Raw genomic sequence first — 18,463 nt, forward strand, 5'->3', positions numbered from 1 at the left:
GGTGACTGAGTTTGGAAGTGTGTGAAAGGAGAAAGTTGAAAGGAAATGTGAATAAAAGCAAGGTTATTAGGCTCAGCAGGGTTTAGGGACAAATTAGTTCGGATGTAAATTTGAATGGAGAAAAATTGGAGGAAGTGCTTTAGATATCTAGGAGTGGCCTTGGCAGCGAATGGAACCATGGAAGCGGAAGTGAGTCATAGGGTGTAGGAGGGAGCGAAGATTCTGGGAGTGATGACGAATGTGTGGAAAAAGAGAACGTTGTTAACTCAAGGAGCAAAAATGGGTATGTTTGAGGGAATAGTAGTTCTAACAATAGCATATGGTTGCGAGGCATGGGCGATAGATAGGGTTGCACGGAGGAGGGTAGACGTGTTGGGAAGGAAATGTTTGAGGGCAATATGTGGTGTGAGGTGTTTTGATCGTTTTAGTAATGAACGGGTAAGAGAGATGTGTGGAAATGAAAAGAGTATGGTTAAGAGAGCAGAAGAGGGTGTTTTGAAATGGTTTGGACATATGGAGGCAATGAGTGAAGAAATGTTGATAAAAAGGATGTATGTGTCAGAGGTGGAAGGAACCAGGAGAAGTGGGAGACCAAATTGGAGGTGGAAGGATGGAGTGAATAAGATTTTGAGCGATCAATGTTCGTACAACAAAATATGGATAAATGAATCAAGACTTATGAGAGAGTACGTTGCTACAGCAATGCGACATTGACTCTCACCAGATCGGAGTAGAGAAGACCATTCTTATTCTTGATGTTATCAAAAGCCCCTTTCTCTATGAGGAGCTGGACGGCAGTGACCTGACCCCACTTCCCGGCAGCGTGGAGGGGCGTGTTGCCCTCGTCGTCCGTGGCATTAATCTTGGCTCCACGGCCTGTTAAAACAGTTATGACGTCCTCAACGCCTTCACGCGCGGCCTCATGCAACGGTGTTGACCCGTTCTTATCCTTAAAGCAGGGCAGAGGGTTAGTAAGCACGTAGACTGACTGAAGACCATAGTAGCTAATAGGTCTCTCTGCAGTCGCCTGGTCTTTTGAAAAATAAATTCATTAATGAATAAACGAAATAAGATGAAATATATAAAGAATAACTAAGATAACTGAATGGGGAGAGGATCCACAATAAGACCAGATGCAAGAGCAGTAACCAGGGGAAGGATCCTCAGTGAGACAAGATACAAGAGCAGTGATCAAGGAAAGATCTACAGAGACAAGATGCAAGAATAGTGATTGGGGGAGGATCTACAGTGAGACAAGATACAAGAGCAGTGATCAAGGAAGGATCTACAGAGACAAGATGCAAGAACAGTGATTGGGGGAGGATCTACAGTGAGGTAGGATACAAGAGCAGTGATCAAGGAAGGATCTACAGAGACAAGATGCAAGAACAGTGATTGGGGGAGGATCTACAGTGAGATAAGATGCAAGAGCAGTGATTATGGAAGGATCCACTTACCGAAATGTTGACCGTAGCGTCCTTGTCCAACAGAGCCTTGAGGACGAACAGGTGACCCCAGTAGGCGGCGTGATGGAGGGGCGTCTTTCCCGCCTCGTCACTCAGATCGGGGTCGGCGCCTGCTTCGAGCAGCGACTCAGCTACTAACATATCACCCTGTAGGAGGGATGAACTTAGTAGAGGGAGGAAGTTAAGTCCCTGGCGCATTGGAAAGGAAGAATTCTCTAGTGGAACTGTTTACCTTTGACGTGAAGACTGCCTGCAGTAAGACACCATTAGAGTATGATCTTTAATCAATGTTTAAGTTTCAGTGTTTTCAAGACATGAAAGATTGTTGACCAGCGCTGAAGTCTGTGTGATTCTTTTCACGAATGAAATAATCATTCAGATAGATGGAATTATATAGTTATATATATGGCACGCCTGAACAGTTCCTGTTGTAAAACGGTAAAAAAAGAATAAACAGTTCTCAACGTAACCCCAGAAGAAAGCGCCAGGCACCCTCACTCGCTCTCCTTACCTTGAAAGCTGCGTGACACAGCACGGGGCAGCCGTATGCATCGCGGGTGTTCGGATCGGCTCGCCCCTTGAGGAGGCTGGTCACTTGGCTAATATTGTTGGCGTGTACTGCCGTCACCAGGAACTCGTTCACCTGTGGAAGAGGACTATCGTCTTGGCTGGACAAACGCTTCCTTATGTACTATGAAAAGTCTAAGAGTGATCGTTTTTTTCGAACTGTGAGTGAAATATATCTCAAAGGATGAGAACATTTTTGGAAATACATAAGTCTACTCTTGCAGACACACCTTTCCCTCTGAAGACATTTTTATAGAAACAATATAGCGGCTGGAAACTGAGACAGCGTTATGAGAATTACGATTGTAAGAGGCACAAAGTCACACTACGAGCAAAAACTGGTGTAAGCCTGACCAGGTGTGTGAAGATCTGGCCTTCCTTGTTGGCGATCGTAGTATCACAGCCTCGCTCCAATAGCAGGTTGATGACGTTCGGGTGGCTTCCTTCGATGGCTGAGTGCAGAGGGGTATTGCCACGCTGGTCCTGTAGGTGCACCTCCAGGGTTAGGACATTATATACACCCCGTCCATGAGATGCTCTCATGGTAGCTTAATGATGAAGGATGATAGAGGAATGGTGCACTCATGGTAGCTTATGGTGAAGGATGATAGAGGAATAGGACTCTCATGGTAGCTTATAGGGAGGGATGATAGAGTAATGGGACTCTCATGGTAGCTTATGGGGAAGGATGATAAAGGAATAGTACTCTCATGGTAGCTTAAGGCGAAGGATGATAGAGGAATGGGACTCTCATGGTAGCTTATAGTGAAGGATGATGGAGGAATGGGACTCTCATGGTAGCTTATGGTGAAGGTGTTAGTAGTGAAAAATGAAAAATAGAAAAATATATGAGGGATTTTTTTTTTTTTTTTTGAGTACCGGGACATGGGAAGATAATTTAGTTTCGAGTGTATGTAGGCTGCCAAGCGTATATGTTTGGCTCATCCAGGACTCGACACGGTCGAAACATAAAGAGATGAATAATTCCAGAGACTGAGGCTATAGATAATTTAGTTGTGTATGATTATGACGCCGATTATACAGATGGAAGAATGAGTGAGCAAAATGTCCATTGGTACCAGTTTTACTATCCTATTTCTTCCAAAACTTCTCGCTTTTTCAAACGTTCATCTAAAGCGGTTTTGGCGACATCCAATCCATCAGCAGAAATACTTTAAGACATCACCGAGCCCAGAGATAGTTTAGATATATGACTGAGATGCGAGGGAGGTGTGGCTAGGCAATACCAGCAGGGACTGACCGTAGCGTTGATATTGGCGTTGGAGTCGATAAGGAGGGAGGCGATGCGCAGGTGGCCGTGGAAACAAGCTGTGTGGAGAGGCGTTGTCTTGTTGCTGTCCTCTACGTTGACATCACCTCCTCTGTCGACACACCAGACTCGTGTAACTGTTAGCAACTCAAGACACTTCTATTTAGAAAATATATGTATACATATAATCTATATATTTTGGTAGGAATTCCTTAACTTATACGCTTTCATGGTAAGGTCTTACCTCTCGATTAGAAGTGACACGATGTTCAGTTGTCCCCTGGCGCTAGCGTGGTGGAGGATGGACCAGTGGAGGTTACCCTTGGTGTCTGGGCTGACTCCCCAGTCCAGCCACTGCATGATCACCTCGGCGTCGCCCGACTCCACCGCCGGCATCAGCTGCTGCCCGACCTGCACCACAGATGCACATAGCTTCACTACCACATTGCCACAGCGTTTGACAGGAGTTGGTCCAAGATGGGACGACATCTAATGTAAATTTAGGATATGGGAGGACCGACTCTCTCTCTCTCTCTCTCTCTCTCTCTCTCTCTCTCTCTCTCTCTCTCTCTCTCTCTCTCTCTCTCTCTCTCTCTCTCATGTAGGAAACAGACGTGCATTCCCTTGTTAATGAGAAAATAGCGCTATAAGATATAACCTAACACCAGTGTTATGAACATCATCTACGTTTCTATATCCAACGTACGAGTTCCCATCCCACACCATCCAAATGGCAATTAATGAATGAGAAAGAGTACATTAAGATAATATCTCGGTTCGTACGATCTTCATTAGCGAACTTAAGCCTTTCATAAGAAATGTCTCCTTATCAAACTGTTTGAGCAAGTGAACGAAGGTCTGAAGGCTGCGCCAGACTAGGTCTCATGAGTCAAGTTTCCTGAACTGCCGCTGATTTTTTCTTGAATTTCGCGCCTGTTCGGGAAATACCAAATGGTTCGTTCGTCTTGATCCTGAAAAATTCTTGTTTTCTTTGTCTAGTTAAGATCTACGCTCGTAAGTGCAAGCTTTAATCTTACGAAATTTATGATGCTTCCAAATTATCAAGGGTATATCTATAGCATATTGATTACATATTTTCTATCCTAATGAAGGTCCAGTTTTTTCTATCAGTGAAATCCAGACTTCTTTTTAATGACTTTGATAATCGTAAACACAATCTCATTTGTTTCGTCTGCATTCATGCCATGTGTGTGTGTGTTCATCTGCGTGGCAGATGTGATATCGCTGTGGATGTATAAATATGACTTTGGTTTTTGTTGCAGAGAGCTGGCTGCTTGTGTACCCCTACCATTAGCTACACCACGCAACACGAGGTAAGTTGTTGCGTCACATAATAACAGTGTGGCCGATAGCAACTTAGGAGTGGGCCGTTTTGATATCTGTACCCATCACAGCTTTGGAACTCTACCCTCTCATGTCTTTCCCAGTAAGTATGACTTTGGCGCATTATAAGAGTTTTTTTCTCACTCTAATTTGTAACTATTTTCCCTTGGCTTTTCTTCCCCATTTTATTAACTTTTCTATATTTCAATTGAAGCTCTGCCTTAAAATGAATTTCTGCCTGTGACTGGAGTCTCCATCATAAGAAAAAAGGCTATAGAGGATTATATATATTGTCAGTCACGAAGGGTGTAGAGTGGAATAGATATTGCTAGTAACGAAGGTTGTAGAGGGTAATAGACATTGCCAATGACGGAGGTTGTAGAGGGTAATAGACATTGCCAGTAAAGAAGGCTGTAGAGGGTAATAGACATTGTTAGTAACGAGGGCTGTAGAGGGTAACAGACATTGCCAGTAAAGAAGGCTGTAGAGGGTAATAGACATTGCCAGTAACGAAGGCTGTAGAGGGTAATAGACATTGCCAGTAACGAAGGCTGTAGAGGGTAATAGACATTGCCAATGGCGGAGGTTGTAGAGGGTAATAGACACTGCCAGTAACAAAGATGCATCTAACATCATGTTGGTAAGCAGCATAGATGTACTTAAGGAATTATATAACACATTAGAATTATTCTCCTGTGGCTATACGCACAAGAGCAGAGTTTCTACATAACAAGAAGTAGCGAGTGTATGTATGTACATGGAAGCGCACACATGGGCATGCATAGCGCACTATAAGCATTCATAACGCACTGTGGGCATTCCATAGCGCACACATGGGCCTACATACCGCACTATAGGCATTCATAACGCACTATGGGCATACATAGCGCACACATGGGCATACATAGCGCACACATGGGCGTACATAGCGCACACATGGGCGTACATGATGATGACTCACTAGTTGGAGGAACAGCTGGTTCTTGCGGTTGGCTTTGGTCCTGTCCGCTTTCTTGTCGATCAGCATCTTGACTATGGCGGTATGGAGGCCTCTCGCTGCCTCGTGGAGTGGCGTGTTGCCCGCCTTATCCTGAGGGAGGGAGGGAGGAGGGACATGTGTCAGTCAGGCTATACCAGCTGTAGGAGAAGACCCTGCTTGTATACACACACACACACACACACACACACACACACACACACACACACACACACCTAAGCTATGGGGTAAAGGCTGGAGACTTGTAGATTGGCCGACCGTGGAAGAGAGTAGAGTGAGGAGTGACCTGATCACAACGTTTGATTTTTTTTCTTAAGGCACTGTTGACACAGGCAGTGAAAACGGTTCTTCGAGAGATGAAAGAAGGGATCCACTGGAGGATAGAGCATGGGATCAGGGGTTATGGGGCAATATTATGATAATTATGATAAATGAATTGCTTATCCTTCCTTAGGTCAATATAATCCATTACATGTTCACTAACATACGCCATACCATGTAAACAGGACATGTAAACGAGCAGTAACTTGCCTGAACACATGGGATGGAACACTTTGTCTTGAACACCCACTTCCTTGTGTAGTCTGCTGACGTAAACACTTATTTGGGAAAGACAATGGAATTTGCCTTATACGTGATCCTCTTACCTGAGCTCTTTTCCTGGTACTGAGCACTGATGCCATCACTTACCTGAGCAGAGGTTGTAGGATTCTGTCTGAAGACACGACACGACTTGACATTAGTACATACGTTCTTAGTGTGAACAGTAACAGTTTTGTGCATTCAGATAGGCTTTCATCTTGAGCCACGAAGTACCTGCAGACGAATTACACTGCTGTTAATGTAAGCATCATTCTTTGGCAGCACCTTACCTGAGCATTGATGTAGGCTTTCTTCTTGAGCAGCACCTTACCTGAGCGTTGATGTAGGCATTCTTCTTGAGCAGCACCTTACCTGAGCATTGATGTAGGCATTCTTCTTGAGCAGCACCTTACCTGAGCGTTGATGTAGGCACTCTTCCTGAGCAGCACCTTACCTGAGCGTTGATGTAAGCATTCTTCTTGAGCAGCAGTTCCACCACAGTCTTGTAACCTTGTGTACAGGCACGGTGTAAGGGAGTGCTCATGTCTGTGGTACATGAATTAACCTACAACACAACAGAAACACGTAAATATCTATAACCAAGCGTCAGATTCATCTATAACAAAATATGTCACAATTTCTTGATCAAATATTCTTCAAGAGGCACGAAATCTTAGCCTGAAACCCATGAGGAGAGGAAAATACTTTATTAGTTACTGCATAGATTGAATTTGTTTTGGAAATGGGATGCTTGAGGTGTGAGGTGGTTTGATCGAGTATGTAATGAAAGGGTAAGAGATGTGTGGTAATACGAAGAGTGTGGTTGGAAGAGCTGAAGAGGAGGTTCTAAATGGTTTTGACATATGGGAAGTATGCGTGAGGAGAGGTATTAACAAAGAGGATTTGTGTCAGAAGGAAGAGGGTAACCAAACTAGAGACAGAAGGATGGAGCGAAGAGATATATTGAGTAGCCAGGGTTTGAGCATGCAGGAGGGTGAAAGGCGTTCACGGGATGCCGTTAATGGGCTGAACCATGGCATGTGGAAAAGCTGGGGAACACCATGGAAAGCTCTGTGGGGCCTGGTTGTGGAAAAGGCGGCTGTGGTTTGGGTGCAAATGCATGACAGCTATAGAGAACGGAGCGAACGAATACAGCCTTTCTTTGTCTGTTCATGGCGCTACTTCGCTAATGCGAGAAACAGCAGACAAGTATGAATGAAAATGATAATGATAATAACGATTATGATAATTACAGCAATAATGATAAGAATGATAATGATAATGATGATGATGATAATGATAATAACAATAAAAATGATAATGAAATTTAGGAAGGCCAGCATTCGGAAGGGAAAGGAATGTGCCTTTAAAGGTGCCATTACTCATGTTCACAACATAGGCAGCCTCCACCATTGCTCACATCTTCACTACACCCTCGAGAAACACACACACACACACACACACACACACACACACACACACACACACACACACAGAAAGAGCTGATAGAGAAAGTCCAGAAGAGGACCAAAAAGATGGTACGAGATTGAAGAGAGTTGAGTTGCAGGAACAGACTGCAGACTTTAAATTTGCCCACTTTGGAAGAGAGAAGAGTGAGAAGGGGCGACCTCCTTTCAAGTTTGTGAAACAGATCAATGAGCTGTTCTTAGAGAGCTGTAAAGAGAGAGCAATCAGAAGACATAACATGAAAACTTGTGGAAAAAAAAAAGAGATGTTAAGACTGAATCTCATAGCATTAAAGTGGAGTAATACGAGTTGGAGACATGGTTAATGCAGACAGGATACATAGATTTGATAAGAGCTGTGGGATGGTGAAAATGTTCAAAAGATGGGGTTCCACGAGTGTAAAAGCTCCCTTCCCATACAGTACAGTTAAGTGTTTAAAAATAGGTCATGACACAAACATAGGCTTTGGTGGTGTAATGGATAAGCGCTGATTCACGCGCGGGCCCGCCTGGGTCGAATCCTGTGCGCGGCAGTTGGCCCACACCCAACCTATGTGTTTATCCTCTCCAGGATTAGGCTGGTGTGTGTGTGTGTGTGTGTGTGTGTGTGTGTGTACACTCCTCGTCACACACGAATCAAAATCACACAGACTTACCGACGCCCCAGCATCAAGCAGGACCTCGACGATGTCGGTCTGGCCCTCGACGCACGCCAGGTGCAGGAGCGTCCATCCCATGTGGTTTCGGGCGTTTGGATCGCCGCCATACCTCAGGTACACCATGACTCCTAGCTTGTCCCCTTTGCGGATCATGTCCACCACCTCAGACGTCTCCTGTAAGAAGAAGAAGACGTTCAAGTTAAACTACCGTCCTTGTAGGCGTGAGAGATGGTGTGGTGTCCATCCTGAAAGCGTTGACCCCCTAAGTGATTGGGTGACACACGTTCATACACCACACCTACGTCTACAGACACATCTACAGATGATGGGTAATTGCACAAGTTACATCAACCCGATCTACAGCCTGCTCTCTGATCATTTTAAGGATTAGGTTCAAACAGACGCTAAAAAACAAGTTCCACAAACCCTCAGCAGTATCCCAGACAGCATGATAAACTTTCTCTGCCATATGCTGGCTCGTCAGCTTATTAGATTCTGTCTATCGCATCCTAGATCATTCTCGCCGCTCACCCAGTCATTCGTAACAGTTATCGACCAAGCCATCAAAACTTAGGATGCTCTGGGAAACGTCCCCATTCCCAGGGTGTACAAACTTACTCAGTGAGTGTAGTAGTGTTGATGCTGTAAACTTCCGAGGGTTCGTCTTCACCTTCCAGTCCCTCACCTGTATCGTCCTACAGGACACAAAGCTGGTATTGCTGGGTTTCTTCACCCTTGTATATGATGCCATGTTAGACGAATGTGATGGATGGGAAATACGTCAATGATTCCGCCACTAGTGTCACTGAAAACAACTGCTCTCCGTTTTACATCTCCCTGTCGAACGCAATCGCATTTATAGGACTATAATACGACTACCGTTAACCACTTGAAGACCGTGACTGGGGAAGATGAGGGATGTAAAGAGGAGTTTGAATACAAAGACTGCGACTGACGGAGTGGTGGATGCTGTAACAATACGTCCATGATCATGCACGTCAAGCCTTGCTCCAAACCCTGTTGCAACCCTTGCTGGTGGTGTGAAGTGAACTGGAGAGCAATGTTGAATTGCAAGCAGTGGAGATCTAGACTGTCTTAAAGTGCAAGGAATGGAAATCAATACTGTGTTTAAGGTGATTGGAATGGGGATCAAGGTTGTTGTGGATCAGAGTGGAAGTACACTATGAGGGTTGAATGACTGTTAGTGGATTTAAGAATTTCTAGTCTTTAATGGATAATATTGATTTTATTCATAGGCGTGCAAAGGAGAGGTTATGGATGTAGACGTGTTGAGAGAGTCCATATGTGTAATGTCTGATAACATCGTGGTGAAATCAGGTGTGAAGGTTAGTGGTGGGTTCAGGGGAAGAGTAAATAACAAACATGTGGAAAAAAAAAAAAAGGTGTTTAGTGAACGAACTTAGGAGAGTAACCTGTGGCCAGAGATACCTGGAGAGATTGAGTAAATGTTGAAACACGTTGAAAGTTGATAAATCTGGTGAAGAAGAGGAGTGGAAGCAATTAGACTGGCTGAAATGAGTGGACAGGCTCCATGAAGGCAAAGATGGCCATGCCTGATGATAGAGTATTCACAATAGTGAAGGATCAATGTAAGTCTTAGACCTCAGATGCATAGGATCGGAAGAAGGTGGACGAGCAAGGAAGAAGATGACCTGAGGACGCAGAGTGGTCGTAAGGTGGAGTTGATGACGTGAGAAATGACCATATCCAAGTTGCAAGGGGCCATTGAAGATGTGCTGGAATTATTCCTGGAACATGGAAAGACTGAGGGAAGAGACGTCAACAAAGAGGATTCGTCGTTGTAAGCGGAGGGACCAAACCTGAAGAAGCTTTGTAGAGAGTGCTGAGTGATCCCGTAACAACCATCAAGTTGTTTTTTATAACCAGCTCAGTGACGTAGTCGGTGGTTTACAGTCTCTAGACTTACGAATGGGACACCTAGTACTAGGCCATTACATGAAATTTATAACAGGAAAACGTGTATTACAGGATGCAGAAAAGTATGTTGGTGATATAAGACAGGCGGATTAATACAGTCAACTTCATGAACAAGTAAATGCGGACAGCATACAAGAGTTCAAAATCATGCATGATTGTTGAGAATGCTCAAGAGATGGGGCAGTATAGAACTCCCTTCTCGTTCAGTACCTGTAGATAGACACACACACACACACACACACACACACACACACACACACACACATTAAGATCCTCCGTGCTAGCGAATATCATTTTCTTTTTCTGTTTATCATCTTTTTTTTTTTTGATAATTATAGAGATACAAAGACACCTATGCTATAGTGTGTCTGAAGCTGTCAAGTGGTGGAGGACACACCTGGCGATGGTTTGTCTGAAGCTGTCAAGTGGTGGAGGATATTGGCCCTCGTTCTGACTGACACACCGTGTGGATACTCTTCCAGGCCCGCGCCAACCACCACACGCCACCCGCGCCAACACTGCCAAAGCCCATGCCAACCACTACCCCTATACATGCCACCCACGCCAACACTACCAGAGTTCACGCCTGCAGCTACCACGCCACGCACGCGCACAATCACGTCCTTACATTGGTAAACGCCAAAAACACTTATCCCATCATTATCAACGCCCACGGTACACCAACGCCTACGCCATTAACGCACACATCATCAACGCCCACACCCATCAACGCCCACGCGACTAAAGCCCACGCCGCCAACGCACACATCATCATTGCCACCCATGCCCACCCCCATACGCGCCCACGCTATTAAAAACCCACGCCACTAACGCCCACTCTTGCTCCCGCGACCCACGTGAAGCTGTCCAAAATACCTGACGACTGCTTGCGATACCTGACGATAACTTGCGATATCTGACCATAACTCTCCATAACTGACGACAGCTTGCGATACCTGACGATAACTTGCGATATCTGACTATAACTCTCCATACCTGACGACAGCTTGCGATACCTGACGATAACTTGCGATATCTGACTATAACTCTCCATACCTGACGACAGCTTGCGATACCTGACGATAGAATGCTGTTGTGAGGTACTACCTAACGACTGCTTGAGATACGTGGTGATAAACTTGCGATAGATGACGATAGCTTGCAATACCCGATGACTGTCTGCCATACCTGACGATAGCTTGCAGTATACCTTGATGATAGCTTGAGACACCTGGCGATAGCTAAAGGTCCCTGACGATAGCTTGCGATGGCCCGAAGATAGCTTACGATGGCCGGCGATAGCTGGCGATACGAGACGAGCACAAATCGGTCTCCAAACGGAGGTCAGTAACGAAGAAGGTCACACAGAGACCTTGGGTTGATGGTGGGGGAGGAACTGGGGAGAGTGTGGGGGATGAGGAAGTGTGGTGGATGGAGGGGGGTGTTTGTGGAGGGGGTTGGGTGTGGGGGGGAAGGCTGAGTTATGCCAGATATTTACACCCGCCGAGACAACAACTGTAAACAAGGACGTTATTTGGAGTACGTTAGTCTTGAGCAAGACCCGATGTTGAACACAGTTTTAAGACGTACATTTGAGCCATCGCGATCTTTTTAGGGGTTCTATGTTCAACAAAACATAACATTGAATGACCCATGTCCCCTCAAGTTATACCATCAACTGCCACAGGACTCATGATATTCATGTTTACTCATCATGAATACTGATTTCTCGCTTCATAACTTCTGACACATTCACTCAGCTGCTCCCAAAACGCTCCCCCGTTCATCATTTTTTTCTCGTGGCCAGGTACGTCAACACTAATAATATAATCATTCACACCTCTCTCTTGGTACACTTTCATTTCGAACCAACATTCATCTGGAGCTCATTTGCTTGCACAGATTGCCACAACCCGTCTATCACCAGTAGTGCTGCTCCTTCCTTATCCCTCACACTGACCCCTAACTTTACCCCTACAATAATAATAGTAATGATAATAATAATGATAATGATAATAATAATGATAATAATAATGATACTAATAATAATAATAGTAATATAATTACAATAAGTTTAGTAATAATGATAATAATAGTAATATCAATAATGTTAATCATAATGATCATTCATTTTTTTTTTCATACTATTTGCCATTTCCCGCGTTAGCAAGGTAGCGTTAAGAACAGAGAACTGGGCCTTAGAGGGAATATCCTCACCTGGCCCCCTTCTCTGTTCCTTCTTTTGGAAAATTAAGAAAAAAAACAAGAGAGGGGAGGATTTCCAGCCACCCGCTCCCCTCCCCTTTTAGTCGCCTTCTACGACACGCAGGGAATACGTGGGAAGTTTTCTTTCTCCCCTATCCCCATTTTCTTCATACTTGTTCGCCATTGTCCACGAGAGTGAGGCAGCGTCAAGAACAGACGACTGAGCCTTACCGGAACTCGGGGGCTTAGGCTAAGGTGTCTAAATGTGTCTATTATAATCACGATGTGTCTGTAATTAAGAAGGAGAGAAAGGTGTACTGCGTATTGCTCCCTTCTTCTCATCTCGGTTACTAATACACAAACATTCAGCTTGAGTCTACGAGGAGGATAAGCACTTCGAGCTTGGCTCCGGCTTCAGTTCCAACTTCAAAGAAATTAGGACACAAGGAGGGGAGGGTTTCCAGCCCCCCCACGCCCCAGGCCGTTTTAATCGCCTTCTATACGACACGCAGGGAATACGTGGGAAGTATTCTTTCTCCCCTATCCCCAGGGATAAATGATGATAATGATGATAATGTTGAATAATGATGATAATATATTACTGCAGAGCTAATAAGCTCGACATTGTCGGTGTTTTAAAGTTAAATCAGAGAGAGAGAGAGAGAGAGAAATCCCCATCCCGGAGCCTTCCTTGGCTTGGCTCCCACTCCTGGGATCGTGGTGACGTCCAATATTTGGCTCACTCGAATTTCTTTGTTGTGTTACTATATTTAACGCGTTTTGTCAAGCGTAGTTTTAAACGACCCCAGGAAAAACGTCTAGGGAAAGCGTTAACGTGTTTTATATTTAACTCCCGCTCAGTCTGTAAGTTGAGAATGAATGTACATAGGAACATTACGCCACCATTTTTCCCCCTTATATCATTCGTGCCACTTGGTGTATCTTATGAGGAAATATTATCACAAGGGTCTTAATGGGTTAGTCTGTCCGTTAGGGGCGAGGCGCGATATAAGTAACCTTATCCTAGTCTTACATTTATGGCTATCATTGGTACGCTCTAGTCCACCCGACCCATTAAAAACTGTTTCAGTGGAAAACGTAGCTGATTCTAGGCGACCTTTATTCCACAACTGAAATCAGTCAGATCTTGTTGATGATTCATATGTGTTCGTTCTTGCAGTATCACTTGTTTGCCTGGTTTTCATTTTGTTGATATCGGAACACGAATATTGGTTTGGTTCCCCAGCAGACGAAAAGTTTTTGAGGAATCTCCCACAAATTAGGCCGTACTCTTTAAATCGATTCATGACCTTATGAAACTGCGAGAAGATTGTAAAATACGAGTCTCGTAGTCTTGTTACATGTTAAGAGACATTTCCAAGTTTAGTGGTAATCTCTGTTTACCAAGTCTGCCTGAGAGACGTGTATATTATATACGTCAGGGCGACCTACTCTGGGTGGGTTCCTGACTCGTTCATATTATGCATCTGATCATGAAGTTGAGTGACCGGACATCAAATAACGGAGAGGAACTGAACACGGAGGTCAAGCCTAAGCAAGATGTGGGTTGTATATACAAGCCAAGGATGGTATGAAATTCTTCATCTGCTTTGTGGAGGTGAAGTGTTTATTCGGGGACAGCCTGGCGAACGCCACTTCAGTAACTCTTGGAGTACCATGACATTCAGTCTATCGAGTACGACAACTTGACTCCTTGAGTACGATAGCTTAACTCCTTGAGTACGACGACTTGACTCCTTGAATGCGAGAGCTTAAATACTTTTGAACGATGTTTAACCCGCTTCACTATGATTTGTACTCAAGTGAGTTCAGCCGTCATTCTAATGGGATACGTTATCTTGTTTAGGGATACTTTATCTTGCTCAGGGAGAGAGAGGTTATCTTGTCCAGTGGCTAATAAAGGCTTCATGCTTGTGGTTTTATACTGAACTTACTACATCCCTGTAAGGCATTCGCTCTTGTGGTTTATACCGAACTTTCTACTTTCATCTGCTCAACATCTGTCTTGCATCCACCCCCTTCTCCTCCCCGCCTCCCATCCCACAACGCTCTTGTGTTTATTCTGCAGATATTTTCTCACTGTATTTTCAGCCTCTCGCTGCGGTTCACTCACTGAACCATTTATTATCATTAACGACCTGTAAACAAAAGTATACTATAATTAACCCGTAGAGCTAAGTTTTATTATTATCAACAACCCATAGAACCAAGTTATTACTCTTAACAACCCATAGAACCAAGTTATTACTCTCAACAACCCATAGAACTAAGTTATTACTCTTAACAACCCATTGAACCAAGTTATTACTCTTAACAACCTATAGAACCAAGTTATTACTCTTAACAACCCATAGAACCAAGTTATCGCTATTAACAACCCATAGAACCAAGTTATTACTCTTAACAACCCATAGAACCAAGTTATCACTCTTAACAACCCATTGAACCAAGTTATCGCTATTAACAACCTATAGAACCAACTTTATTACTATAAACAGCCTGTAGAACCAAGTTATTACTATCATCAAACCTGTAGGACCAAATTGTTGTAATAGTAGTAGTTGTCATTATTATCATTATTATTGTTATTATTATTATTATTATTATTGTCGTTATTATTATTACTATTATTATTATTATTATCATTGTTATAATTATTAGAATGCTTTAGATAATAGTAGTAGTTGTCATTATTATTATTATTATTATTATTATTATTATTATTATTATTATTATTATCATTATTATTAATATCATTGTTATAATTATTAGAAAGCTTTAGATAAGGTTCAGCATCAAAGGTTACCAGCAAATATCAAGTCACATTGTACTAATGGGATTGTATTTAGGAAGATGTGGAATTTGGTTGACCGACTGTAAACAAAGAGTTGTGACTGATGGTCCAACCTCACAGTTGGCTAGACATGATCAAGTAAGCAGTGTATAGAAGCAGTGAACAGAGCGAACAACATTCTTCGATTCATTGGTAGGGTTTTCGAATCGAATTCTAGAGGAATCATCCTAACCCTTTAGTATTCATTGGTTTCTGTTCAGTTAGAAAAAAAAAAAAGATGACGGATTGGAGACAATACAGCATCGAGCTACCGAATCTGTTTAGATTAGAGAAGAGAAGGCTAAGAGGTGATCTAACACACGTACTACTGAAACCTTTCTTTAAAGGATTTGGTATTCTTGATCTAATGAACCACTTTAAGATCTGATTCACCTGATTTTACAAGAAGGAATGGATACGCTCTCGTAGGCAAATGTTTTACTTCGAATGAGGCGAAGTAAATTTTTCTTGAACAATATTTGTTAACATATGGAATGATTTGCCAAACAGAGTGGTTGAAAGCAGTAGTACAGGTACGTTTATATATATAGACGATAAATGCTTCGCTTCAAGTCCACGACTAACATAATTTGCGCCTCCTTAGTCACGTTGACAACTTAGATTTTATTCTCTTTGAATTATCTGTATGTCTTCTGCTTTCTGCCTCGTCAATGTGTGAATTTCTGCTGTCTGCCACTAACACGAACACCCTCGAAGGGACCCAGTGGTTTGTTGTCTGAATTCTTTTGTAATGCTGTATATTCCTTTGTATTATTATTATCATCATTATTATTATCATTATTATTATTATTATTCAATAGTTGATCGTCGTTTCCCATGTTAGCAAGGTAGCGCCAGGAAACAGACGAAGAAAGACGCATCCACACACACACACACACACACACACACATATATATATATATATATATATATATATATATATATATATATATATATATATATATATATATATACTCGAGTATATATATATATATATATACTCGCCTTCATCCATTTTCAGCGCCAACTCGCCCAACAGAAAAAAGAACAGTATTGCCACCTCCTGGGAATGCGTGTGGAAACACTGGGAGGTAGAAGTGTTGGGGAGGCACACTGGGGAGGTGAGAGTCTTTGTGGCAACACTGGAGAGATGGAAATGTGTGTAGCAACATACGGTAGGTGTGTGTGTGTGTGTGTGTGTGTGTGTGTGTGTGTGTGTGTGTGGCACGCCGGGAGGTAGGCGTGTATGTGTGACGTCACTGGATGAATGTGGGCGACCCGGATGCTGTGTATTTCCCCCTTGAGCAGCTCACCCGTTCGAAGGGAAGTCCCCCTTGACGCCTGGGTTTAAACACTGGCAGGCGAGTGTCTGGGATGTTTAGTTCGCGTCCACACCTACCCCTTTGGGCAAGCAAGATAACCGCCAGCGTTCATGAAGGGGGAATTCAGGTACGAGGGTGTGTGGGAGGTGGCCCAGGGTGTGTAGGAGGTGGCTTGCTTGCTTGCTTGCTCGCTCCCTCCCTCGCCCGTAATTTCCTCTCGGTGACTTTTAGATATCAGCGATCTATTTTGATCGCCAGCCCTAAACTGGATGTGGGTTTTTTTTATGTTTTAACATTAGGGAGTCCAGAGTGCGGAGACTTATGAAGATATATTCTGTTAGGATGATGTGTTCAGTAGATTTCAATGGTGTCTTGGAATGATTGAAAATATCTTTATATTAGGAGACGAAACATTTTAAACCATATAGAGATTAGTGTATCTTTAATAATACTTCTACCTTCTGAAAGGTGACAAGTATATATATATATATAGTCTACTTCACATCTCTAATATATTCTTAATGGGAAAGTCACTTTCATATAAACATTAATCGTCGTAACAATATCCTCTAACAGGACATAAGGACATTAAAATAATCCTTTCCGTTACTTCCTCAACATTTAGTCATCCTTGCGAATAGCTGACGACCCTTAGAAGCAGAGAACATCATTTGCACTTTCCTCTGATGGCATCGCTGTGCCGTCGCTTAGCTGGTAAACAGCCGCCTTGGGACTGAGGTGCGTCAAAAGTGGTGCCCAGAACCAGCTTACACTCTCCATGTTAGGGTTGCTGGTCTTACTTTCTTTCTGTCTCATCAAAACGGGACTACCGGGCTAGTCCTGCCACCTCCTTCTTACAAGCATCATACGCTCACTCAAACCCCTCAGTCATTTTCTTCACGTAAGTGTTCTTACCATCTATTCTCAGCATGATTGATTTTGATTGTAGTCATGATAGAGTCCGAGAAGCCTATGGCCCTTACCGACATCATGAGTTGCTGAGAATTTCCGGGTTCTCGCCTAATTCTACTGCTGATGAGAGGGGGGGCTTAGGCAGTAGGAGTACTGGCCCCTTCCACGATCTTTCCCTCTCTGATAGACCTTCCTCTTTTTACTGTTCACTCTACCAACATTCGTGGATTTTCTAGCAACCTTTCTTCTGCTGAATACTATTTGTCTAGTACCTCTCACCGTGTCCTCTTAAGACCTAGTTTTCTAATGATGTTCTAACGAGCTTCTTTTTCATATCGAAGTGTAAATCTCCACACGCGATTTCCGTTCATTAGTGGTGTGTCTGTTCCTATTCCAACATCAACACACCTGTTGCACGTCTTGAGGACCTTGATTCCCCAAACTCTGATGTTAGTGGCTCAAGGTCTGTCTCCCAGCTACCATATTTTTCCACTGTTTCGCCTATTTCTCTCCTGTTTCTACAAATTTCATATCTCCCTTTGACTATCTAAACTGTTGCCATGGGGCTGTGGCATCCTTTCACCCGCAATTTAATATCCTCTATTTAGGGGATTTCAACGTTCACCATAGGGAATGGTTGAATTCCTTCCATACGGACGGTGGTGGTTTTGGGGGAAGGGCTTGAAGCCCTCATATTCTCCATTCTCAATGAACTCGATCAAATCATTTTCCACCCCACCTACTCGAGAGTTCCTATTATTCTGGATCAATTTTTCATCCTTTAATCCTTCGTGCTGTAACTACACAATCATATAGGCACCTCAACGAAGCTGACTGGAATTATTTACCAAAATTCATCT

The 18,463-nt window shown here is 43.3% G+C and overlaps 1 protein-coding gene across 1 annotated transcript in view; it reads right to left on the bottom strand.

Moving 5' to 3' along the window:
- LOC139750639 (uncharacterized) overlaps positions 1–18,463 on the bottom strand; it is a 43,116-nt gene that overhangs the window by 15,200 nt on the left and 9,453 nt on the right. Inside the window, exons 2-10 of the mRNA XM_071665314.1 lie at positions 8,349–8,525; positions 6,681–6,791; positions 5,609–5,737; positions 3,548–3,714; positions 3,295–3,415; positions 2,388–2,516; positions 1,978–2,109; positions 1,458–1,613; positions 722–949 (exon numbers count right to left, since the gene is read on the bottom strand). Of these exons, the coding sequence (XP_071521415.1) occupies positions 722–949; positions 1,458–1,613; positions 1,978–2,109; positions 2,388–2,516; positions 3,295–3,415; positions 3,548–3,714; positions 5,609–5,737; positions 6,681–6,791; positions 8,349–8,525 (1,350 nt within the window). The remainder of the gene's footprint in view (positions 1–721; positions 950–1,457; positions 1,614–1,977; positions 2,110–2,387; positions 2,517–3,294; positions 3,416–3,547; positions 3,715–5,608; positions 5,738–6,680; positions 6,792–8,348; positions 8,526–18,463) is intronic.

Source organism: Panulirus ornatus, chromosome 10 (assembly GCF_036320965.1).
Source record: "Panulirus ornatus isolate Po-2019 chromosome 10, ASM3632096v1, whole genome shotgun sequence".
NCBI classification, from domain to species: Eukaryota; Metazoa; Arthropoda; class Malacostraca; order Decapoda; family Palinuridae; genus Panulirus; species Panulirus ornatus.